This window comes from Balaenoptera borealis (genome assembly GCF_965194805.1).
Source record: "Balaenoptera borealis genome assembly, chromosome: 12".
NCBI classification, from domain to species: domain Eukaryota; kingdom Metazoa; phylum Chordata; class Mammalia; order Artiodactyla; family Balaenopteridae; genus Balaenoptera; species Balaenoptera borealis.
The window spans coordinates 69,599,815-69,625,271 of NC_138869.1; the positions used below are offsets into that span (position 1 = coordinate 69,599,815).

The 25,457-nt window shown below is 58.8% G+C and overlaps 3 protein-coding genes across 5 annotated transcripts in view; 1 reads left to right on the plus strand and 2 right to left on the minus strand.

Moving 5' to 3' along the window:
* Window positions 1-5,913, plus strand: part of PACSIN1 (protein kinase C and casein kinase substrate in neurons 1) — a 63,651-nt gene extending 57,738 nt beyond the window's left edge. For both annotated transcript variants that reach the window (XM_082345089.1, XM_082345090.1), the window contains exons 5-10: window positions 370-525; window positions 633-808; window positions 1,181-1,301; window positions 1,400-1,527; window positions 2,508-2,695; window positions 3,158-5,913. In XM_082345089.1, coding sequence (XP_082201215.1) covers window positions 370-525; window positions 633-808; window positions 1,181-1,301; window positions 1,400-1,527; window positions 2,508-2,695; window positions 3,158-3,267 — 879 coding nt within the window. In that variant the 3' untranslated portion in view covers window positions 3,268-5,913. The remainder of the gene's footprint in view (window positions 1-369; window positions 526-632; window positions 809-1,180; window positions 1,302-1,399; window positions 1,528-2,507; window positions 2,696-3,157) is intronic.
* Window positions 1-25,457, minus strand: part of ILRUN (inflammation and lipid regulator with UBA-like and NBR1-like domains) — a 256,018-nt gene that overhangs the window by 88,564 nt on the left and 141,997 nt on the right. The window lies entirely within an intron of this gene.
* Window positions 8,524-25,086, minus strand: SPDEF (SAM pointed domain containing ETS transcription factor). Of its 2 annotated transcripts, none has more exons than XM_082345123.1 (6): window positions 25,001-25,086; window positions 15,141-15,611; window positions 12,822-13,019; window positions 11,379-11,426; window positions 11,119-11,265; window positions 8,524-9,197 (listed from the first exon to the last, which is right to left on the minus strand). In XM_082345123.1, the coding sequence occupies exons 2-6, from the start codon at window positions 15,580-15,582 to the stop codon at window positions 9,019-9,021; spliced, it is 1,014 nt and encodes a 337-aa protein (XP_082201249.1). In that variant the 5' UTR covers window positions 15,583-15,611; window positions 25,001-25,086; the 3' UTR covers window positions 8,524-9,018. The 2 variants fall into 2 exon arrangements, with proteins under 2 accessions (XP_082201249.1, XP_082201248.1); XM_082345122.1 differs by lacking the exon at window positions 25,001-25,086 and adding an exon at window positions 17,647-17,740.

Sequence of the window (25,457 nt, forward strand, 5' to 3'; positions counted from 1 at the left end):
CGAGGCTGGGCAGCTGGGCTCAAGAGGGGCAGACTGATCAGAGGGAGGGTCTCTACGGATGTGGCAGGCAGTGCACTGCCCGCTGGTATTGGGCCCACAGGGGAGCAGCACTGCCTGCCAGAAAGAAACACCCACAGATGGGGCAGGCCCTGCAGTGCCCGACGGGAGGGAGTCCACAGGGGCAGGCAGTGCAGGGAAATGCACAGATGGGTGGGCGCTGCTCCTGAATACCTGGAGCCGGGCCTGCATCCCTTCCGCCTTTTAAGAATGTGTGCTCACAGCTCCCGGTGGAGCGGGCAGGTGGGAGGAGTTGAGAGTGAACACGTTTGCTTCTGCTTACACCCTGCCCCCTCTCCCCCCTCCCCACAGTTAGAGGCAGCCAAGAAGGCCTACCATCTGGCCTGCAAAGAGGAGAAGCTGGCCATGACCCGGGAGATGAATAGCAAGACGGAGCAGTCGGTCACACCCGAGCAGCAGAAGAAGCTGCAGGACAAAGTGGACAAGTGCAAGCAGGATGTGCAGAAGGTGCTGGTCGGGCTGGGGTCTCAGGGCCCCTTGGAGTGGGTGGCAGCTGGGAGCTGCAGGCCTGGGTCTCACCACCACCACCCCCCGCCTTGCCCTGGTTCCTATAGATGCAGGAGAAGTATGAGAAGGTGCTGGATGACGTGGGCAAGACCACACCCCAGTACATGGAGGGCATGGAGCAGGTGTTTGAACAGTGCCAGCAATTTGAGGAAAGGAGGCTGGTCTTCCTCAAGGAGGTGCTGCTAGACATCAAACGTCACCTCAACCTAGCTGAGAATAGCAGGTAGCTGGGCGTGGCGGCATGGTGGGCACAGGCAGAGGCAGCAGGGCATCCTGGGCCCTATGTTATAGTGACAGGAAGGGGAGGGCAGAGCTGCAGGGGCCAGTGGCTGCCTGGGTTTAAGCTGACGCACACCAGATACTCAAGAAACATGCTTGGATGGATGGGTGAGTGGCTAAGGTGGGGATGGAGAAGGTGCCCACTGGGCATACCTGGAGCTGCCCACTCAGAGATTGCTCCTTTGGAAGCAGCCTGATTCCCACCTGGGGGGCACGCCAGCACCCTGGTCTCCTGAACAGGCTCTGGCCCTCACTGAGGCTGAGACGGGGCCATGGTGCATCTTGCCCTGCACCTCTCCATCTCCCCCGTGCACAGCTATGTTCAAGTGTACCGGGAGCTGGAGCAGGCCATCCGGGGGGCCGACGCCCAGGACGACCTCAGATGGTTCCGCAGCACCAGCGGCCCTGGCATGCCCATGAATTGGCCCCAGTTTGAGGTGAGGATGTGTGGGGATGGGGAAGGGGAATCTGAAACAGCTGGAAGGAGCCTCGGGGGGCAGCCCCCCAGCCTGACTGCTGCCCTGACGCCCCCCAGGAGTGGAACCCAGACCTCCCGCACACCACCACCAAGAAGGAGAAGCAGTCCAAGAAGGCAGAGGGGGTAGTGCTGACCAATGCTGCTGGGATGGTGGAGTCCACATCCCAGGCTGGGGACCGTGGCAGGTAAGTGCCTCCTATGGAGCTTCCTGGGGGCCAGGGGGGTCCACACACTGGGACAGCTGAGTTTTACCTCAGGAGACAAGAAATGGTCTAAATCATGGCAACCCTGGGCTCCTCTCAAACGTAGTGATAGATAACCCTGTGAGAGCACCTACTGTGTGCCAGGCACCGTTCTAAGCATTTTCCATAAATTAGCTCCTTGATGTCTCTCAACACTCTGAGGAGTGTGTGAATATTCCCATTTTACAGATGGAGAAATCAACACCCAGAGAGGTTAAGTGACTTGCCCAAGGTCATACAGCTAGTTAGTAAGCCTCAGAGCCAAGATATGATGCCCAAGAGGTCTGGCTCCAGAATCCTCACTCATATATTTGCCTTGGCCTTATTTCTTTCTTTTCTTGTTTTTTTTTTTTTCTTCCAGTTTTATTGAGATATAATTGATACATAGCACTGTATAAGGTTAAGGTGTACAGCATAATGATCTGACTCACATACATCATGAAATGATTAGCACAATAAGTTTAGTGAACATCCATCATCTCATATAGATACAAAGTTAAAGAATTAGAAAAAAAATTGTTTTCCTGGTGGTGAGAACTCTTTAGGACTTACTGTGTAACTTTCATAGGTAACATATAGCAGTGTTAATTATCTTTATCATGTTGTACATTACATCCCTAGTACTAGTAATCCTCACTCTTAGCCACTGGGTTGTAATGCCCCTCTCAGATGAGGGGTCAGATGTTCTCTGGGGTCTCTTTCAGCACCTCCTCACTCAAGGGCTGAGTAATGCTAATAGTCCTGCCTCCCATCTGGTTAAAGAGCTGTCAGTGAGGGTCACTGGCTCCGGACCCCGTTTTACAAGGCCCATCCTTGCTCCAGCCTTGGTGGAATTTAGGGTCAGGGCTCTGGTTGGGAGGAGGGGGCAGCCCTGAGGACCGGGTGAGAGGCCACTTATGCTGGGTCCTCTCTCTGCGTCTCAGTGTTAGCAGCTACGACAGGGGCCAGACTTACGCCACTGAGTGGTCGGACGACGAGAGCGGGAATCCATTTGGGGGAAATGAGGCCAACGGGGGCTCCAACCCCTTCGATGAAGACGCCAAGGGAGTGCGTGTGCGGGCGCTCTACGACTACGACGGCCAGGAGCAGGACGAGCTCAGCTTCAAGGCTGGTATGGGGGCGGGGCCTGGCGCATGGGCGTGGCCAAGACCTGGAGGGCGACCTGTGCCTCGGGGGCGAGACTTCAATTGGAGAGCAAGGGCAGGGCCTGAGAGTGGCAAGTGGGTGCCAGGGGCAGAATCTGGACCTGAGAATAGGGTGGGGGTAGGGCCAGAGCTTGGATTGGGGGCGGAGCCTGAGGGCAGGGCTGCCAGGAGGACGGACAGGACTAGGGCAATGAAGCTGGAGGCGGGGCCTGGGTTTCCGGGGTGGAGCCGAGATTAGGTGGTTGGCTGGGCCGCCCGTGGGTGTTGAGGTGTGGTTGGGGCTGGTCTCCGGGGGCTGGCATCCGGGCAGTAATGGGCGGGGCACTGGGGTCGGCCCAGTGTAATCAGAGGGCTTACCCGGCAGGTGGGGGTGGGGGTCAGTCCTCTCTGAGTTCCTGTCAACCAGCTCCTCTGTGTCACCTCCCTAGGAGATGAGCTCACCAAGCTTGGCGAGGAGGACGAGCAGGGTTGGTGCCGCGGGCGGCTGGACAGCGGGCAGCTGGGCCTCTATCCCGCCAACTACGTGGAGGCCATCTAGCTACCCTGCTCCCCTCCACATCACCCCCACTCCTCACCCACCGCCTCCCCTCCCTGCCCACTCTTGTCCTCCTCCCCTCGCCATAGAGTTCCAGACATATTTTCCAATCAAGCTTTTATTTTTTTAAAAGTCAAAACAGAACAAAACAAAAAAATACTAAGAGACAGAGCATTTGCCTGGAGGCCAGGGTGGTGGGACTTGGGGTGATGGCCCCAGGGTAGGTGAGGGTCTTAGGACTTAGCCCAACAGCGACATCACAACATCCGCTCTTCAGATCCCACCAAAGAGTCTCCTGAGCCCAGATGGGTGTCTCCTGGACCCTTCCATCCTGCCTCAGTCCCTCCAGCCTTCCCCTCCCCACCCCAGGCTGCCAGCACCTGCGCCCATTCTCTGGGCCTGGTTTTATGACCTCTGCCTCCTGCCCAACCCTGCTCCCCTCCACCACCTCCCTATTCTCAAAGACCTCCCCTGCAGACCCCCGAGAAGGGGGCCTCCTCTTTAGTCTTCCACTCTGCCTGGGGAGTGCCCTTCTCCTAGCCTCGCCCCTCAGGACTGGTGGGGCTGGAGGAGGGATAGTCACCCTCTTCTCCCATAGAGCTTTCCAGGGGGCCCTAGACTCCCCAGGACATGAAGAGGGGTGAGCTGGAGTTGGGGACAGTGTGACTGGGGTGTAGGAGGGTGAGTGAACGGGGAGCAGGCTCAGCGGAAGGACCAGGAGGACCCTGCTGGGGCCCTTCTCTGCCGCTGTCAGTACTTCCGGCACAGGCTCTTCCTCAGACCCCGCCCCCCTCTCGTAAGGCCTCAGGCCGGGGGGAGGGGCCCCAAAGCCCAGGGGGGAGGGGCCCCAAAGCCCAGGGCAAAGCCAACAACAGTAGCAGCCTCCTCCCGTTTCCTGGGGAGGAGGGCCTCTTGCCATCCCTCTCTCCCTCCCTCCCTCCCTCCCTCCATGTCCATCTAAAACAGTAGAACCACTGGGCTAAGCTGGCCTCCCATGCCTCTCTCCCCTGCTCTGGCCTGCCTGGGGAGGCACTGGGGACCCGGTGCCTGTGGCCAATGGGAGAGGCGTGGGTTTGCAGGAGGGAGGAGCCCTGGCCTCAGAAGCGGGACAGTCGCCAGGTCTTTCTTCCTTGTCCCCTCTCACCCAACCCCAGCCCCTGGCAGCCCCTCCTGCTGGCAGCCCCTCCATCTCTCCAAGCCTGGGTCTCAGTTAAAGGACTTTTGTGGGTGGGAGGAGGCAAAGGGCCTCCCGCAAGAGCAGGAGTGTTTCCTGTGGTTGGTGAAAGGAAGTGGTGCTGGATTACCAGGTATTCGTACCAGGTACCAACCAGCCTGGCCCATAGGAGTGGGGCGAGGGTGCTTGAGAAGCCGACCAGGGCAGGACAAGACCCAGTGAGGTAGGGGAATGATGGGAAGAGGAGTCTCTCGGGGACCTCCGGGGTGAGGCCGTGAGACTTCCTGCAGCACCAGGCGAGGTTACTGCTCACAGCTGATGCTACTTCTGAGCTTCGGGCCTGCAGACACCCTACCCGCTCAGCTCCAGCAGCACCTGGACCCCGGGCCTCCAGGTAAAGACAGTGTGATACCCCAGCCCCTCCGTCAGCCTCAGTCCTCTTTTGCTCCGTGCTTCTTCTCCCAGCAGCCCACTCAGGAAGTCGCAGACCCCAGCCTCAAGGCCCTGAGCCTGGTCATGTGGGCACAGAGGACCTGGGCAGAGTCACAGGGGCCTGAGCTGGTGCAGGCCTCCCTTGGGGCCAGGGGAGTTGGGGGTTTGGGGACAATGGCACCCACAGGGTCGGGCAAACTCCCCTGTCAGCACCCCTGTTCTTGTTACTGTCTGCTTTCTGGGCCTCTGCTGCAGCCTGAGATGTGCCCTAGGCCCCTCAGAGCCTGAAGTAAGATTTCGGAAGCCTCAGGCCTCCGGACTCCAGAACAAAAGCCTCTTCAGGCTCTCCCCAAGGGCAGGAGTTGGGGTTGGAGGCCTCTGCCCCTTCGAAGGCAGGAAGCGAGCACATGTGCACCTTGGGCCTGGACTCCGCCTCTCTGTGCCCGCGGCTTCCCGGTACCTGGGGAGGGGCTGTGGCCCTGGCTGGACCCCAGGCCTGTCCCCCTCAGCACTCCAGCAGCCCACTCCGGGGTGGGGGCTCGAAACCCATTCCTTCTGAGCAACCACCTCCACGGCCCTGTTGGGGACCACTCCCTCTCAGTCCCCCGGCTCCTCAGGACCCCAGGGCAGGAGGGTCTCCCGCCCGGAAGTCCCCCTGAGCCCCACCTGTCAGTGCTGGTGTCGGGCACTCAACACCGAGCGTAGCGGCCTCGCCCACCGCCTCCTGTAGCCCCCGTCCGCCCCCCTGGATGCTCCGCGGGGCGCCCTGCGGGGCTCGGCGTGTACCGTGTTTTGTCCCCAGTTAAGCGCCCTTTCTGCGGCCTGGCTCTGCGAGGAGCCGGGGCTGCCCCGCCGCCTGCCACCCTAGGCTTCCTGACTCCATTAGTCCAACACCTGTGAAACTCCGAGAAGTGCTGTGGTCTCAGCAATGCACCTGTTTTGTACATGATTGTGTAATTTAAAGGTATATAAATACAAATATATATATATATAAGTTGTGATTGTATGACTGTGGATAAAATCCAGAACTGTGTCACCCTGGCTGGACGTTGTCATCCTGAGTCTTGTGTGTCTTGCGAGCGCTCTGAGAGTTGCCTGCGGTTGGACGTCTGTTGGGGAGCACGCTGGGTACTGTCCTGGCGACCACCGCGGGCTGGGGGCCTGAGGGCTGGTCCCTTCACCTTCCAGGGCCCCGGGTCCTGTCTGTACAGGGAAAGTCACAGCAGATGCTCTCTAAGGCTCCAAGGCTGTGGCCTTTAGAGTCCCGGGTGCCTGGTGATGAGCACTGACCAGGAGACCTGGGGCATCCGGGGTCCCAAACTCATGGTTCAAGGGTGAATTTGACCCCTAAATAGGTTTCCATTTTTAAAGCAAAATTCTAAAAGTGGCCGCTGAGGCCTGTGGCTCCTGGCTGTTCACAGTCCCAGGCTCCCTGTGGTGTGACATCAGGCCATGCCACACTTTCCTGTGTCCTGCCTGACCTCTGACAGCATTTCCGTGTGGGGCCCCTTTGGGGGCAGGACAGGGGCTCTGGGCTCCTAACTCTGTTATACCCGGGGCTCAGCCCCCAGCCCAGCTTCAGCTCCAGTCCCAGCCCCTGCTCCAGCCTCCCCACTCCAGCCAGATCCCCTCTGGGGCAGGGCAGGAGTCCCTGTCCCAGTCCTGCCATCAGGTCACTGTGTCCCCACGCCGGGTCTCAGCCTCCCCCATCTGGTTAGATGTCTCTCTGACGCCCTTCTGGCCTTGACAGCCTGACAGGGTCCTGACACAAACCCATCGTTCAAGGCAAATATACTATAGTCCCCTCACCCCTACTGTTTTCCCCCAGCCTCGGGGCATGCTCAGGGCAGGGAGAAAAGGTCCATTTGGGGATTGGATCTGTTCTCTCCCCCATATTCTTCATCCCGCAGATCCACCTTCAGGGACAAACCCCTGGTTTTAGCCAGAGGACTCTTCAAGTAAAGATAAAAGTTTGCCTTATTTGGACAGGCTGTTCCATGCAGTTATGGGGAGCCCTGGAGGCAGGCTCCCCTGCAAAAGGTCAGGGAGTACCTAGGCTAGATGGAGTCCTGACAGGCAGGTGTGTGAAGGAGGAAGAGGATTCAGGAGGTGTCACTGAATGGGTGTGTGCCTCTGCGGCCTCTGTGCAGATCCACACAGCAGGGAGCTGCCCCACCCAAGCCCCCCGCAGCTCCACGTTCTGGAGCGGCTCCAGCTCCCCACTCCTCGCCCCTAATCCTCCTCCCTCCCTCCCAGCCCCAGCCTCAGCCTGAGATCGGAGGCCTCTCCAGGCCCAGGCCCAGCTGGGGACATGCAAGCAGGTGGCTCCAGGGACTTGGGGGCAGGGTGGGCAGGCCGGAGACAAAACCAGTTCAGCAGAGCCGAGCTGGGTTCTGGCCAGGGCCCAGTCTGCCCCCTCCCCGGGGGTGGGCAGACAGCAGGGGCCCAGCGAGGCACTGGCCTGGGGCAGGGCCTCCTCCTCCTCCCAGTGCAATCCCAGCTGACAGATGCCAAGGTGCTGTTTGCTCACTGCCAGGAGTAAACTTTCTTCTGGAGACAATAAAATTGCTGCGGGCAGAAGGTGCAGTACAGGGCAGCATTTAACCCTCAGTGGTCTGGGTGGTGCTGGGCTGTCTCCTGGAAGCCTGTCGTCAGAAGCTAAGCGTTACAGAGGCTAAGGGCGCTGACAGCGCAGGATGGAGGGACAGAGAGAGCCCTGTCCTTGTGGGTTCAGTTCTTGGTTCTGCCGCTGATTGGCTGTGTGACTGTGAGCAAGCACTTAACTGCTCTGAGCCTCAGTTTCATCAGCTGCAAAGTAGCGGGTGGCGGGGTGACCTTTACCTCCCAGTTTTGTCGGGAAGGTTAATGACAAAAAGCAGTGAAAGCACCTGGCCGCCTAGTTGGCCCTCACGTCAGCTGAGCTGGATGAACAAACGTGAGGGGAGCATGAGGAAGCCGAGTTGCTTTGCCCAGGAAAGAGGGCGGTGGGTTCCATCTCCCCCAGCACACAAATGAACACTCAGACCCACCCCTTTTTCCCATCAGGAGCCCTGGCCCCTCACACCCAGCTTGCAGGGCTCACAGCTTCAGGGCCCCTGAGGAGGTCTGTGGCTTCTCTCAAGAGAGAAATTGCCAGCAAGCCAACCTCTCTTCCACTTTGTTTGCTGCAGAGCCAGTGTCCCATGAGGAGGACTGAAGGCCCCATCCTCTCCCACAGCCCTGCTGCCCAACCCAGAGCCCCTTCAGTTGGCCAAGCAGAGGCAAGGGCTGTGGACCCCCTCACAAGAGGGGCAGCCCTCGGCCCACCCCAGGGGAAAGTCCTGATCTACAGCAGAGCAGGAGGATGGGAAGGACACCACCATCTCTCCAGTCCTGCCGTAGACCCTTTTCAGCTCCAGCCCACGCCCTCCTTCCAGCCGACACCAGGTCAGGGGAGATGAGGGCCAGTCCAGCCCCTCATTGGCCTTGAGGACTCACTGCCTCTCTCCCACTGCTTCTACCAATCAACTGCCCCTTTCCTTTTAGGCTCAGCTCAATGCCACCTCCCCCAGGAAGCCTCCCTCGACCACCCCAGGCCCCTGTGACCACAACCATTTGAGCATTGATGGCCTACAGGCTGTGCCACTCCCTCACCGTAGGACACTGGGGCCATGTCAATTCTCTAGTATCTTTATTATCCGTCCCCAGGGCACCCCTGGCTTCCCAACTTGGGGGTGTAGACGTCCCCGCACCATGCCAGGCACGGTACAGAATGGGTGGCAGAGGGCACTGGACTGCGAGTGGCCTTGGCCAAGTCACTGCCGTTCTGTCGGCTCTGCTCTGGAACTTCTGGGGTCAGAGGCTGGGTGGAGGGAGGGCCTTGCCTGGGGTGCCATGAACACTGAGAACAGCCCTGGCTTCCCCCGTCCTCCAGTGGACTGGGCGCAGGAGCAGTCAGGCCCAAGGAGAAAGCACGCCCACCCCGGGGTCCCTCGGGCCCCAGAGAGCTCACTGACACCCCTGGAGCGAGGGGCCATCCCCTCCCTGACCTTGAACTCCGGATGACAGCAGACTGCCCTGTCCCCCAGCTCAGGGTCTGGCTGAGGCAGGGCAGGCAGGAGGGAGGTCTGGCGAGGGCAAGGTTCGGGCCCGGGGCCTGGCCGCAGCACTCAGATGGGGTGCACGAACTGGTAGACCAGGCGCTGGGAGATGTCCGGCTTGCGGATGATGCCCTTCTTGTAATACTGGCGGATGGAGCGGCTCAGCTTGTCGTAGTTCATGGCGGGGCGGTTCTTGCGGATGCCCCACAGCCGGGCCACCTGCGCGGAGTCCTCGATTTTGAAGATGCCTGGGGCAGCAGGGGGGCCCAGAGAGAGCCAGCAGTGCAGGCGGGGCGGCAGGAAGGAGAAAGACCAAGACCAGCAGGTCAGTCTCTCGGAGCCAGGGGAGCTAGAGTCGCCCGGGGTGGGGTCGGGCCAGGCGGTGGGCCACGATACCTTCTCCCATGGTTGTGGTGAGGGTTAAAGGAACATGTGGGAAGGGTGTTCCACAGGGCCCAGGAAGTGGTAAATCCTACCACGGACTCACACACCTCCTGGTGCAGGGTGAACCTGCGTACGTTGGTTGGTGACTTGGGGCCCTGAGGGCCTGATCCTTGCCAGCCTCTGCTCCTAAGCGTGGGGTGTGCACACCCTACGCAGAAGCCCTGCGGGGCTCCGGGCTGCAGACACGGCTCATTTGGCAAGGTCACCCGTGCAGTTCCCGAGCCTGAAAGACCTCTTTGCGATTCTCAGACACTTCAGCCCACACAGCCCTTTCTGCCAGAATTAATTGGTAGGAGATGGTGGAAAGAGCCTGGATTTGGAGCCAGGCTGACCTGGGTTGGAATCCTGGCTCTGCCATTTTCTACCTTTAGAAGTTGTCTGAGACCCCGTTTTCCTGTCAGTAAGAGGGGGTTGTAGTGATCACCATGTTGTTGAGTGGGTACAGAAAGCGCTTAGAGCAGAGCCCGAAGGAAGTACCCCTTAGGATGAACTATTACTCATTAACACCCCCAGTTCTCATTCTAAACCACCTGGCAAAGCCCAGGTCAGCACACCCTCTCCAGGCAGGCTTCCCAGACCACCCCGCCCTCCCTGATCTCCCTGACCTCATGGGACAGTCTCCCTGGAGTACCGGCTCACTCTCAGTCTCAAATATACACACGGGATCACCACACCTTGTGCAGGAACTTTTCCACCCCTCCTAACCCCTTCCCGTGCTCCACACTCATCCCCAGAGTCACTCCTCTGTGAAGCCCTCCCGGACCCAGGCACAGCTGACCCCATCACAGCCCAACACATTCTGCACACCAGCTCATCTCACTGCTGGTTCACCTACAAGACTGCAGGTCCCTGGAGGATGGGGTACCGCTGAATTCTCCCCACACCCTCAGGACACTGTAACCCTCCATAAATGTCGGCTGAGCAAGTGTGGAACCAGAGGAGGTGCTCAAGGAAGTTTTGCTGGATGAATGAATCTAGTCCATTTCACAAACATGAAGACTGGGGTCCAGGCGCCCACAGCCACTAATGGCAGGCTGGGGCCTAGAACCCAGGCTTCTTGGCTCTGAGCCTTTTCCAAAACACACACCCGCACACCATCCAACCCTGTTGCTGTCCAATGTGGTCGCCACTAGCCACATGTGGCTCTTAGCCCTTGAAATGTGGCTGGTCTGAAGTGAGAGGTGCTGTAAGCATAAAATGTATACCAGATTTCAAAGACTTAGGAAATATCTCATTAATAGTTTTTATATCGATTATATGTTGAAATTATATGAATTTATAGTATTGGATTAAATAGATGTATTATTAAAATTAAATTCACCTGTTTTAAAAAATTTTTAATTGTGACTACTTGAAAATCTAATATTACCTCTGTTGCCCACACTGTATATTTCACTGGACACCATCAGTCTCCTCCATCAAGCTCTGATGTTTTGAGGGTAAAGACCGTGTCCGGTTCTCAGCAGAGTTTTAAGACCCTGCTATGTCCCAGGCACTGTGTGTCACTGGGGACCCTCAACAGGCAGAGCCCAGCCGGGGAACACGCGTGGACACAGATGGCACACAGACCCTGGGCCGGTCCAGTGTGAGTGCGTGTGTGGCATTCAGGGCAAAGGTGGGGGCAGCTCCAGGCCTCTGCCCCGCCCCCAACCCTCCCTGCCCAGCACCTGGCAGGACCGCAGGCCCCCAGCAGCCCCCTCCCCTCCTGCCCCTGGCACTGCTCACCCTTCTCCTTGTTGAGCCACCGGATGAAGCGGCCATAGCTGTGTGGCTTCAGCAGCAGTTCCTTGAGAAACTGCCACAGGTGGATGGGCTGCCCGGAGCAGGACGAGTCCACCTCGCTGTCCGTCCAACTCTCTTCGCTGGTGGACTCTGGACAGCCAGGGAGGGGGGCGGTGAGTGGGGAACCCCCTTCTTCAATGGCTGCCCCAGCCCCACCCCCAGACCCCAGAGCCCCGGCCGCCTCCCTGCCCTGCCTGACTCACCACAGTAGTGAATCGCCCCCAGGGACGTCCTCTCTTTCATCCAGGCCGCTGCGGGACAAGGAGAGGAAGTTGGGGACCAGAGGGACCCCCCCCCAAGGGAGGAGGAGGGCATTTGGGTGGAACCGTGGGGCCAGAGCAGCCCGCCCGTGGCTCCCTCCCTCCTGCCAGCCTGTGAAGACCAGCTGTTTACAGAGCCTCTTCCTGGAAGAAAATGTAAGATTTCGGAGCTGGGAGGGGCCTTAGAGGCCCTGCAGGCAGCTCCTTGTTCAGAGAGGAGTGGAAGTCAAGCCTTGCTTTGCCTCCCTTCTGTCACCTGTGAAATGGGGCTGGGACACCCCCTCACAGGTCTCGCAAGGATGCAGGGTGGTGAAGCCTGCACGGTGCATAATAAAAACACTCCCTGCCCTCCAGCTGCCAAGCTCCCCGAGCACCACCATCCCCTCCTGCTCTCCACCTGGCCCCCTCCCCAGACAAGCAGTGGGAGGCAGAGGCCACCAACTTCTGCCCACATCACCACCCGGCTCATAGCCTGGCACTGTCCACTGCTCTTGCCAGACCCTGGCAAGGGGCCTGGGCTGGGGCAGGACACTGGTTTCTGGGCCATGAGAGTGGGACCTGTCCTCTTATTCACCCTGGGCCCTGAGGGGCAGGGGCCTTGACTCGTGGAGCGAGGACTGACCCCTCCGAAGTGCACGGCTCTGTGCAGGGCACACTGGGCACCCGATGAGATTGAGACCAAGTAAACATTAAGGGGTTGGCATGCAGCCATCAAAAATGGGGCAGCTGTATAGACAGTGATGGGAAACAAGATCCAAGATACGCTGTTCAGTACAGAACAGTGTGATACTCGTACTATTCATGTTAGAAAGGGGTAGAAGTCACACTTACTCTTGCTTGTATATGCATAGACTTTCCTTGGCAAGGTACTCATGAAACTGGCAACAGTGGTTGCCTCTAGGGAGGGGGATTGGAGGGCCGGGGTAGGTGGGAGGGAAGACTATTCTTCATGGTGTACTGTTGTTCACGATGGTCTTTTTAAAAATCCTGCACATTTATTACCTCATTTCTTCTTTAATGAAAACAACACAAAACAAACACAAAATGTTAAAAAGGACAAAGAAGAAGGACTTAGAGTATCTGATGTCCTGCGTCCTCACAGTCTAACTTCTATTTTTAACTTCCCATGTGCTCTGTCCTAAGTTCTGTGGCCTTGACCAGGGTAGGCAGTGGGTCGGGGCTGAAGAGTTCACCCAGGATCCAGGGAGGCAGCTGTCATTGGGGTTGGGATTCAGAACAGAACCCAGACTGGGACAAGGGGCTGCCTACCCAGTGGAGCGTAGCCTCCGGACAGACATCCTGACCTAACTGTTCCCCTTGGTGTCCCTGGCTTGGAGCCTGCAGTGGGGGGCAGGGGGTGGGGCGTTCTACCCACGCCTGTCCCACCTGATTTCCAGATGTCCAGGTGGGCGTGCAGCACGTCCCCGCCCAGGGGCGAGCGCTGGCGGAACTGCTCCTCCGACATGGCACACAGCTCCTTACCCCCCAGCTCCTGGAAGGCCTTGCCCACGGAGGGCAGCCGGTACTGGTGCTCCGTCCACAGGAGCCACTTCTGCACGTTGCCAGGGCTCCAGTCCACGGGGTCTGGGCAAGAGACACTCCTTCAGCCCCGGAGGCTGCTTGAGGGCACCACCCCCAAGGTGGCCCCTCTGCTCGGATGGAGCCCCCGTGGGAACCGGTGGCCTGGGACCATGCACTCCTGGAATGGGGCCAGGCCAGGCCACATGGGTCCTTGAGGGGCTCCGTGGAGGGGGTACCAAAGAAGGGGGCGGTGAGAGGAAGGAGCCAGGGCCCTTGAAGCAAACATGGCTCAGGGCAGGGCAGCCTGGGGCCTCTGCACCCCCATCTCACTTGGACCTCAGGTCCTCCCAGACCCCTCCAGCCCCTCCAAAGGGCCTTTTGGGGAGCCGCAGCCCTGGAGGGGACAGTGACATTAGACCAGAAACACCCAAGCTTCTTTCTTTCCCAGATGCCTCTTGCCTTCCCCAAACCCTTCAAAGAACCAGAGAAAAACCCAACCAAGAATTAGCTCTACAAACCCCACTCTCCACCCCCACTGTATTTTACAGATGAGGAAACTGAGGCACAGAGAGTTCCATTCCCTCGTCCAACACCTAACAAAGGGCTGGGTGCTGGGGAGCTGCTCAGTGCACGTGCACCAAGTGTGGGGGAGCGGTGGCAGGGTACAGGGTGGCCATGGGGCCAAGGCCCGGAGGCGAGTGGCTGGCTTGGTCCTATAAGTCTCCCTGGGGAGCCGTCCTGGGGTGAGCCCAGCAGGGCACGTGGGTGGTGGCCAAGCTGCGGGCACAGACACAATGGGGCCTCCAAGTGAATTCTGTGGTCTAAGCTGGGTGACCTGCAGACTGGCCTGCCCCCACTTAATAAACCCACTTTCTTCCTCAGGGTCAAAGCAATTTGTTTATGTCCCTATTGTTTAGAGGGCAGGGCCCTCCCCAACTCGGTGTGGGAGCGGAGGCACCGTGGGAAAAGCTGCCGGGTTGGGGGCTGGCATTGGGCCACTGGAGGATGGGGCCTGGGCAGGAGCTGCCTCAAGGGGGGACCCCAGCTGGGACTACTGGGGGGCAGGGGCTGGGCCCGGATGACTCTGAGGAGGAGGAGCCAGGCCTGAGGGATGCCTGAAGACCCTTCCTGTGTGGGAGCCTCAGATGCCAGGGCCCAAAGGCCAAGGAGACGGGTCAGGCTTGCCCAAAGCTAGAGAGATGATGGAGGGACAGGGGACTGGAGACCCAGCAGCCCCTCAACCAGTAGCATAAGCTCTGTAACCACACCTTCCAGGCCCTCGCAGACACGTGCCTGGCTTCCTGATGTTCCCTCCTCATCAGAGCCCTCATCCCCACTGGACCAGTGATACATTATCCTATTTATTTATGATCTGTTTCGTCACTGTAACATTAGCTTTGTGAATGCAGGAGCCTTTGTGCTATGTTCACCCTGAATTCCCCAGTGCTAGAACAGGGCCTGGTATATTAAGTTATTGTTTATTGAGCATCTATTATGTACAAGGTAACATCCTAGGAACTGGGGATGTAGCAGTGAACAAAACAAATGAAAATCCCTGCCCTTGGGGCATGTACATTCCAGTGGTGGAGACAGTCAGCAAACAAGATAAATATGCAGCATATCAGATGGTAGGAAACGTGAGAGAAATAAAGCAGGTTGGAGGAATAAGACGTGGGGGTATGGGCAGCAATTTCAATAGAGGGGTCAGGAAAGGCCTCATCGAGATGGTGTCATTTGAATCAAGACCTGAAGGAGGTGAGGGGTGAGCCAGGTAGGTATGTGGGGGAAGAGTGCTCTGGGTTGAGGGACCAGCAAGTGCAAAGGTCCTGAGGTGTGTGTGTTGCGGTAACAGCAAAGAGGCAGGAGTGGCTGGAGCAGAGTGAATAAGGGGAGAGTGGATATAAGTGTCAGAGGAGGAGGTGGGCCAGATGGTGTAGAGCTCGTATTTGCTTCATCCGGCACCTACCAAGTGGGGACACTGGGCTGGTGCAGTTGGGGCACAGAGAGAGTGGGAACCCTGGATCCCAGGCTTGCAGCTGCTGTGTGTTAGGGGCTGACTGTACGTGTGGAAGCACCAGCATCTCTGGAGGTGACCACAGTGCACCAGGCGGTGCCCCCACACCTCCCTGTGACCTCCGCTGGCCTGTGTCCCCCTGGCGGAGGGGGGCGTGAGGAGGGGCTCACCTGCTGTGATGTTGAGCAGCTTGCAGGCTGTCTCGATGTCCTTGAGCACCTCGCCCACCACCATGGTCTGCACCTGCTCCAGTGAATGCTCCTCCAGGGTCAGCTCGCCCGGCGCCAGGTCCAGGCTGCCCCCCGGGGCTTGGCTGTCGATGACGGGGCACTGCTCGGGCTCGTCGGGCGGCTCCTCCCGAGTGCTGGCCCCGGGGCCCTTGGCCACCCAGCTGCTGTCCTCAGAGTACAGCATGTCGAAGTAGGAGAGGTAGAAGGTGGACAGGCCCTGCTCAGGTGTGGCAGGTGGGCTGGGGCTCCAATCCCGTCTCTCGGGCCCCATTGCCCCTGCCCCCACTGCCACCTTCTCCAGGCCAGTCCGTAGCACAGTGTCGGGGGGCAGCAGGAGGCGGCTGGGGGGGACACCACTCAGGCCTGGGCTGGCGCTGCCCATGCCGCTGCTGCTTGGGCTGGCGGCTGCGTCTACAGAAATAAAAAAGGAAGGAGAGTCAGGTCCTGGCTGCTTCCCCATCCCCATGGGGGCTGCTAAGCTGGTTACAGAGATGAGGAGCCCAGCGGGCAGTGGCTGGGCCTGGGAGAGAGTTGGGGCTTCCGGGTCACTGGGCAGCTAGGACAGGGCTGGGCAGACAGGTCTTGTGGCTGGGAAGCCAGTGGGGTGGGAGTGGGGGCAGGACTGTAAACAGACAGCTCCCTTACTCCCCAGGGAAGCCAGGTTGGCTTCGAGCAGCAAATCTTTGCACGTGTAGCCTGTTTAAAACAATCTTCTGAGGTTCTTGACCTCTTTCAGTCCTCACAATGGAAGGCACGATTAGTCCCATTTGGCAGATGAGAAAACTGAGGCCTGGACAAGAAGTCTTTAATATCCAGCCCTCTGCCCCTGGGCCGGCCCCCACCCAGATCCCAGTCCCCGGTCCTGTAGAGGAAGCTCCTTCTAAGAGCTAACCTAATCTTTTCTGCTGTGGCAAAGCTTGTTTTCTTTTACTCTGCCCTTGGAGGGGGTAGGGAAGGGAGAAAGTCACCATCATCTCCATCAGCCAGGTGAAGAAAGAAAGGAGCAAGTGAGGGGTGTGGCAGGGTAGAATCCCCTCCCAGGTTGGGGAGGCGGGGCCCCTTCCTCTCCCACAGGGCCACTTGGGGGGTGCGAATAAATTCCCTGCCTAACGCTGCTGAGGTGGTCACTGAACAACAACGTACAGGTGTGCTTGGCCCCGCCCCTACTCAGGGCTGGGTTCCTGGTACTCACCCTCCTTGTCCTTTCCTGAAAGGTGCTTCCCCAGCCCCTCCCAGCTCCCAGGCCCTCTTCTCTCCCCTCACGCCCAGAAGAACTCACAGCTCCCAAGGCGGGAGGTGCCAGGTGCAGACCTACAGGCCCACTTTCCCCACAGCTGCAGGGTCTGGTCAGAAGGCCCAGGCCCTGGGGGACAAATGAGGCCCTCAGCAAGTCAGACCCCACGCCTACCTGCCGCCCCAATGCCTCCCAAGGGACACCATTTGGCCTCAACACGAGGAACCACAGTGTGCCTCCCCATGGGTCCCCAGGCTCTGCTTCCCCTGGACCCTTTTCTCTGAGCCCCATATTGGAGTCCGTGGTTTGGGTGAGGCAGGGAACTTGCGAGATGTACATACACCAAAGAACTGGGGTCCCTGGGATATTTCCATGATTTGTGGGCTCAAAACCCAAGAATAAATCAGGACAGAGGTGGAAGATTACCAACAACTTATGTTCCCCATAACACAGGGGATCATTCCGAAAGGAGGAAAGGCGCAGATAAACCTGTTAAGGGCGAGTTAATGGGTGTCCTTTCTTGGGGGTATTTACATTTTAAACAGTGTTCTCAAAATGTGGTGCCAGGACCAGCCACATCAGCACCACCTAGGAACTTTTGAGGAACTTGAATTCTCAGGTCAACATCAGAGCTACTGAATCAGAAGCTCGGGGTGGGGGGGGGGGCGGTGTGGGGAGAGTGGGGCAGGGGGAGGCCCAGCAATGCATTTCTTTCTTTTTTTCTTTTTCTTTTTGGCTGTGCTGCACTGCTTGTGGGAACTTTGTTCCCTGATCATTGAACCTGGGCCCCCTGCCATGGAAGCACAGAGTCCTAACCACTGTACCGCCAGGGAATTCCTAGCAATGCGTTTCTACAGGCCCTTTGGGTGATTCTGATGAGTGTTCAAGTTTGCAAATTGCTGCTTTGAAGGCATCTGGCCAGTAAGAGGGGTAGGCTTTACTGGAAGGACTGGTAGACTCTCTAATGGTGGGATTTGCTGCGCTGCACCAGGACCATGGGGCGGGGGCTCCCTGGCCCTTCTCCAGTCACCTCGTGAGACTGACTTGCTCAGCCTCAACGTGCAGGTGAGGCAGAGAGAGAACTCTGTTTGGAAGGCTCTGGCTTCTCTAGGGCTGCAGCTAGTGCAACTGCGTACAACTCAGAAAATGATGCCCTTTTCTCTCTGGGTGGCGTGGCTTGGTGAATGGAGCCCAAGTGGAACTTCAACTCACCCTCGTCCCCCATCTTGTGCAGTGCCCAACCTTCCCAACTGTACACGGCGGCCCTGCTTTTCCATGGTGGAGAGAACGCCAGAAAGAGAGAAGAGTGTTTGTTTACTTTCATTTTGCATCTCCCTTTCAAGGGCTCCTTTAAGTGACAAGGAAGGAGAGGTCAGGGTGGGGTGGGGTGGGCAGGGATCGGGGAGCCGGGGTTGCGGGGGACAGAGGGCAGGCCTGGAATCATTTCAAGTCCTTCTGTGCAAACACACATGTGCGCTGTGGGTCCACATTATTTACCCAGGCAGAGCCAACAGCCCGCTCTATCCCTGGGTCCCCGCCCCAGCCTGTGCCCACACCCTGCCCCCTGGGTAGCCCCACCCCTGGAGAGCCCCTCTCAACCCCACCCTTCCCTCATCACCCCCTTCCTGCTTCCCGCCCCATCCACGTCCCCAGAACTCCCCGGCCTGCCACGTTAGGACAGTCCCTGCCAACACCTTGGGCCGGGTGCCAGGGAGACGGAACCTTTCCCAAGAAGCAGGGGAACTTGCTTCCCTCGTGGCCCTCCTGTTTGCTTGGCCTCGGCCACAGGTAGGATGGGAGGCAGCTGCTGTGTTTTGGGGCACAGTGGTGTGAGGGGTCAGTGAGGATGAATGGGCAGGGCAGGTGGCAGCATTTGCCAGGTGGGGATGTGATGACACATCCCTGACACATTTGTCAAGTGAGCTTTGAAGCCCTCGCCTTCGTTCCCTCCCGGGAGAGCGGCAGCTCAGGCCTTAGGCTCATTCCAACGCTGTGGTGGGGAAGTTATGGTGCAGAGAATTAAACGACTTCCAGCTCCTGGCCCGGGGCTCCTTCACCAGCAGAGAACTCCCACCTCCTCCTCCACACCCCACATTCCAGCTCCCCGTCACCTTGCTCCTAAATGCCAAGGAACCTGCTCTCAACCAAGGCTTGGTCCCACCTCCAACACCTACCTAGTGAAAAAAAAGTTAATGATTAACCATGCGGCAGGAGGCAAGAGCCGATTGTCCGCAGGTGGGGAGGTGGTGCAGAAGGCTCGGACCCCGGCAGCCCAGCGTGGGGGACCTGGGTTTACTGGTCAGGGAGCCAGGGGCTGGTGTGCCCAGCCTGCATCCCTGGCACCTCCTCCAGGCTCTAGGACTGGACTTGGGAGGGAAGAGGACACACGGGGAGCACCTCCTGGGCCCAGAGCGTTGGTACATGTTACCCTTTTACTACCCACAGGGGACTCGAGAGCCCTGTTTTATAGATGTGGACTGTGAGGCTCAGAGAGGGTGTGCAGCTTGCCCGAGGTCCCCAGCTGGCCATGTGCGGGCTCTGCTCATTGTACCACGTTCCCTCTGAGGCTCCTGCTTCGGGCGGTCCCATCTTCCCAGGGTCCTGCCCACCTCCTGATCAGGCAGCTTGATCCTCCAAAGTTCATTCCCGCCTCCTAACTGCTCACTCCACTGCACTGTCAAGTCCATTTCCCTCCAAAACCCTTTCATCAGGCACCCCTGGGCTCTAGAACCTCCCATGGTTCCCCACTGCCTGCCCTGCCTGATCCCAGTGGCTGGCGCCTACCTCTGAGCCAGATAATCAGAGCTGGAAGGGACCGTATACTATGTGATCCCTATAGATGGGAACAATGAAGGCCAGAGCGGGAAACAGATGTATTCAGTGGTTAGGGGCAGGGTCTGGACCAGAACCAGAGATCAACATGGTGACCACATATCCAGGCTCTGATGAGAACGGTGCTTCTCCCTTGGCCCCTGTGCTGTGGGCATGACGTGGCTATTTTCTCTTGTTTTGTCGTCCCCCTGCCCAAGATGCCCCTTCCTTCTCATCACAGTTTAGTCCAAAGCCCTCCTCCCCCAGGGAGCCGTCCCCAGCAGCTTTCTCCTCTGACTTTCCAGCTCTCCCCATCTGTGCCATGCAATTCAGCCATGATTACATTCATGGGTGATTGTCTACCCATGGGGACACATGTGCCCTGGGAAAATAAGGCTCAGAGAGTGGCAGGGATGTGTCCACAGCCACACAGCAGAGCCAGGACCACTGCACCGTAGGCCTAGGGTCCTGGGACAAGCCCAGGCTTTGCCAGGTCCAGGTCCCTCCTGACAGCCTCTGGCCCCAAGGGGCTGCCCGTCTCCTGAGCGATGGCTCCAGCTCCCAAACCTCGAGCTGATCTTTTCTGGGTTAAGCCACGTGTCTGGATTAAGGCTCAGCATGTCCTGCCTCCCTCCTGCCTCAGAGGCACTAGCTGTGACTCCAGACAAAGAAATTTGGTAACAGCTGGTGGAGGTCAAGGCCCAGAAACGGGGCAGATTCGCAGGGTAGCAGCGAGAGGGATTAGCCACCTCGGCCACTTCTTTTCAGTACCTCGCATTCTCCCAGGAAGGCAGAGCCAGGAGAGAAGGAAGGCAGAGGGACCCGAATTTAGAGACTTACAGCAGCTGTTTCCTGCCCCTTGGGAGGCAACTCCCCGGCCTCCTGGTTCTCACTCCCATCCTGACATGCAAAAGATGCTCAGATATCTCCTGAAACCACAGCCCCAGGGAAATGGAGTTACCAGAGTCTTTACTAAGGCCCTGGGCTGTCATGGGGTTGGAGCCTGTCTCTCACATCCTGCTCAATCCAGGCTCAGATCTTACCCCCAAGGGGGTGGTGGGTGGGGTTAATATGCCTGAGCCCCCACCTCAATCCTGAGACACAACCTTAGTCTGCCCAGAGCCCAGCACCCCAGCTGCAGGCCCCGTGAGAAGAGCACTGAGGGCAAGAGGCTGGGGCTAGGGTGAGACAGAGCCTGCCACTCTGCCCAGAGTCGCCTCCTCCACCAACTGGGGGCAGACCACCTCCAGTTTCCCCACTGCTGTCAGCCCTTCTCTCCCTCCCTCCAAACCTCTGGGCCTGCATTCATGGGTCGGAATCAGGGGGCTTTGGGGGTGCGATCAGGACCTGGCCAGGAGCCATGCAGAGTGGGCAGGGGCCACATGGGCCTGTCCCCCCAACCCCCAGTCAGCTGGTCAGCACCTTGGAGAGAAGCCGAGCCTGCCCAGTCCAGTGCCCTGGGCCTGCCTGCACCTGTCTAGCTTCCTTGAACCCTCCCTGCCTCTGGTCTCAGCCTTCCTGCTCCTTTAGACATTCCCTTCCCACGCTGCTACTCCCCCTCCAGCCCCCTCACTGCTCCTTGGACAGCTCCTGCCCTCCCATGAAAACCCAGCTCCCTGTCCTTTGAAACTGCTCTTCAAACTAGCTGGATCCAGGGAATTCCCTGGCAGTCCAGTGGTTAGGACTCCGCGCTTTCATTGCTGAGGGCGCAGGTTCGTTCCCTGGTCAGGGAACTAAGATCGCACATGCCGCGCGGCGTGGGCAAAAAAAAAAAAAAAAGAAGAAGAAAAGAAACTAGCTGGATCCAATTAGCAGGAACAAAGGTTCAAATTGGGAAGATTTAACTTGGGGAGACAGCCCACGGGCCCAGGGAGACTTGGGAGTAGGGATTTAGGGAACAGGGCCAGGTAGCAGGAGGTTGGGGGACAGGAAACAAACGAGTCGGGGAACATCAAGGAATTATGGTCAGGTCTGCTTTGCCCATCAGTTCCCAGGGGCAGCCAGGAGCCCGAAGGCACGTTTGTACCAGCACTGTCTCCCATTTGCTCCTGTGGTGTGGGTACCATGGGCATCCAACCCCCCCAATTCCCCCCCGCCCCAACCCTGCCACTGACATCGCCTCCAACTCTTCCAGGGACAAGGTGAAGTCCAACTAAATAAACTGCTTGGGCTCTCCCACTGTCTTCTGGGGCAGTGGCGCAGCCAGGATTATTCCCACCTGACAGGCAGGGGGCAGTGGCTGCCTCAGGGCACGTGTCCATGGTGACCAGGCAGGGATTGGAAATCAAGGCGCCCTCTTTCCAGATGGTGCTGATGACTTGGCATTTTCCGACCTCTAGGATCACCCCTGCTGACCACCCCTGTCGCCTCGCTCAGGCTACCTGCGGGCCCAGCCCTAGAAAACCCCAGCCCCACAAAGGTCGCACTGGGGAGGTCTGGGTGGCACCGATGCCTGAAGCCTGGAGGTACAGGGACCCACCTCAGCCCCAAGCTCACCCCTGTATTCGAGTTTGCTCCAAAGGGTATGTGGTCTGGAAAGAACTCGAGGCCTCAGCATCTGGAGATGTGGATTCATATTCTGCCCTGTTCCCACCATATGTAAGGCCCTGGGCAGCCCCTGGTCCCCTCTGGGCCTCAGTCTCCTCCTCTGTTCGCCCACTGGGTAAGTCATCTCCCAGAGCTTTTCTGGCCCAGACACTGTCTAGAGTCTATGACCCCATGACCTCCATCTTGCCCGTCAGCCTGACTTGGAATGGAAGTCAGAGGCAGGAAGAGCTGGATCTCAGCAACCCTCGCTGCCCCAAGAGCAGAGACCTGGGCCCCACCCCTGTCACCAGTCCCAGGTGCTGGGACCCTAACCCAGACTGTCACTCCCAGACCCCTCTCCTCAAACCCAGAGCTGGAGGGAAAAGGAAGGGCCCCTTCGATTCTGGTGGTGCCCAGAGAAACCTCATTAGTCCTTTCTACAGCCCTGGGTGGGCTCTGGTCTGTTAGGCCCCCACCAGAGTCCCTGGCCTGGAAGGAGTGATCCAGAGGGAAGAGGAGGCTCACCTTCCCCTAGTCCGGAGGCCCCTGAGAAGTGGGAGAGGAGAATCTGGTAGGGGGCACCTCTTGGGCTGGGAACATGCAAACGAGGCAGGGGAAGGAGCTTGGCATTAAATGTCAGGAAGAGCCCAGGGCAACTCGGCTTGTGCAAAGTTTGCTTTGGGAAGAGTTGTTCCACCTGACAGGCCACTCACCTGGCTGGGGGCAAAGGGTGGGGCATGAAATGTGGTGTGGGTGGGGGCAGGGGGAGGGTCCCGCGCTGTTTGGAGCCCTGACTCCCTGCTCTCTAGGTCTGGCACTGGGGCAAGAGACTCAGTTGTCCCGTCTATTGAATGGTCTGTCAAGAGTATGTCTTAAAGGGGTTGTGGTGATTGTGGGGGAGGGCAAATGGAAATTCCTTGTGAATTATGATGGGCTGAGTAGGCATGAAGGTGGCACCTGCGAGCAGGTGAGGGGATGGGGCTGGAGAAGAGGGGAGGGAAAGGTAATAAGGTGAAGAGTGAGGGGCATAAAGGAAGAAGCAGGTGGTGATGGTGGAGGGAGGGGCAGGGCCAAAGGGTGGAGTCTGGGGGAGAGCTGAAAACGGTGGTGGGAGAGGCCTGGACCTTGCTCCGAGGTCAGCCTGCTCTCTAGCCCAGACCAGGGCAGCTGCTGGCCTCACTCACTCCTCCCTGGCCTCTAGGAGGAGCCAGAGCCAGAGTCCCCTACCTCCCCTGACCTCAGCCTAGGAGACAAGGCTGGGAAAGCACACAAGTCTTGTAAAGCTGGCCAATCCAGACGGACAGCCTGCCTCCACCAGCTCCTACACAGCCTTCAAAACCCCACTCCAGGTTGCCTCTTCCATGAAGCCTCCTTTAACAAAGGAGGCCACCTTGTCCAACCCTCTCATTTCACAGACAAGGAGCTGTAAGTGCAGGGAGGAAAAGTGACTTGCCTAGGGTCACACACTGTGGGTCCTAACCCACCCCTTCTTGCCCTCCACCAGAGGGCCTTGTCCCCAGGTTATACTCAAGCTGCACCAAGTCATTTAGCACAAAGTTGTGCTCTAGTTGTTTCAGGGTTATTAATGTTATAACTGCAGTGACCTCAGTGGCAGACAGTGGGTTCTCCTGGTTCTTCTACTTACTGCCAGCATCACACTTTCTGCATTGACTGAGCATCTACTGAGTGCCACCCTATTCTCTCAGGCTCGGTTGACAAGAGAAGTTCTATCTAATTCAGAGGGTCCTTGTGACAACCAAATGACATCACATCTGCCAACGTGTTTTATAATCAGTAATACAATAACCAAGTCTGGCAGGGACTGAGTTTTCAGCTCTGGGACCCTCACAGCGCCTGTCAGGCTCTCAAAGGGGAGGGTGGTCCCCCACCCCGCAAGAGACCACCCCAACCTCCCTGGGGGCTCTGAGGATGCTCCCTCTCCCCAAAGCTCCCTGAGTTGGGGGTGGGGAGGCTCCAAGCTGGGAGTTCCTGGCTCCAGCCCCTCCCCCAGGTGGGCAGGGGTCGAGTGGGACTGGCCAGCCAGGCTGAGCCGTGGCCTGGGCCCCCCCATCTGGTGGGGGGTCTCCTGCCCATCCCTGCCTGCCACCTTGGGACTGGGGCAGCTCGGATGCCTGTTTGCTTTGTTACTCAGCCGAGCAGCTGGTGCGGGGAGATGTTGCTTTATTGGGGGTTGCTGTGAAGCTGTTTATTGGGGAGGTGGGGGCAGGAAATGAGGCCAAGTCCCAGCCCTAAGCAAGAAGGAGCAGAAAGGCCATGACCATCATACAGGGGACAGGCCACTCGACGCCTGTGGCCTGGGTGCGGGCTGCTGGGTGGGCCCAGAGGGCAGCGAGGTGAGAGGCCCGGGGCTAGCTCAGGGTGCTTCCCCCTCCCCAACATGCACAAGCACGCACGCACGCACACACCTTGTCCAGCTTCGGGGGAGCCCCCAGCCGTCCAGACCCTTCAGCTTTCTACCCTGTCATCCTCACCACCCACTTCCCTCTCTCCCCACAGGAGGCATCTGGCAAATCTAGAAATGAGCACCTTCAAGCACCTCTGTCCCCCCCCCACCCATTGCTTTCCTCACGCGCCCAGACTCCGGTCCACAGGCCCCACGCTTCCCTGGGGACCCAGGCACCCAGGTGGTTACTCCCCAGCTTCCCAGATCCCCTGGTTCCTGTGCCCACCACTGCCCCACCCAGCCCCTGGGCTCTGGGACTGTACCCCCTGCTGCAACCCGGACCCTGGCCCTGGCCCTGAGCCTCTAGGCTCCAGCAAACCCCTGCCAACTCGTGACCAGGCCCCAGAGAGACCCTTCCCTTGGCAGAGCAGCTGTGGCTGGCAGCAGCAGAAAGGCTGCTTGTGTTTCGTTAACCAAGCAGAACTGGCCCGGTCTCAGGGCTGCGGCTCCGCACCTACAAAGCTGCCTCCCCTCAGGCTGGACAAGGCTGGGCTCAATGTGGAGCCCACATGGGGTCATCACAGATATGGGGTACCCCAGGCCTCTCCAGGCCAGGGGGGCTCACCCAGGCTCTGGGGTCAGCCCAGGGAGGCAGACTGGGCAGCATGCAGAGGGATCAGGAGCTTCTGAAGGTGAAGGACCCAGATCAGGGTCACTGATGCCCAGGAGACCAGTTCTGGCTTTGAAAGCACTCTCAACCACCCACCCCCCACTGCTGGCAGGGGAAGGCCCCCATGGCAGGGCACTGCCCCCCGCCAGACTTACCCGTTAGCTGCCTGGCGCCCAAGGAGTTGTCCGCTGCGGTGCCAACCTCGGGGGCCAGGAGGAGGCGTGGGCAGCTTGGGCCACTGCTGGGTCTCAGCCAGGCATCTGGGGGGCCAGTGGTACCAGGGGCCAGCAGGGCTGGGGTCAGAGGTGGCAATTGGGTGGGCCGCTGGGGGCCTGGCCACCCTCGAGGTGTGGCCCTCTGAGGTCTCAGGGCTGCACGCCCTTGTAGGGAGCCCCTTGCCCCCAGCCCAGGGCCACCTGCTGGCACCGCAGCAAGACCCAGCCAGAGGGGTTTACGAGGGAGGCCACGGTGGGCTCAGGGGATTGGGTCTGCGGGGCAGTGTGGACACGGGCGGAGTGCAGGAATGTGCTGGGAGGAAGTCAGGCAGCATGAGATGAAGAGTTGGCCGGGGCCTGATTTCCCATTATAAGTAATCCTTCCTTATTTACCTGA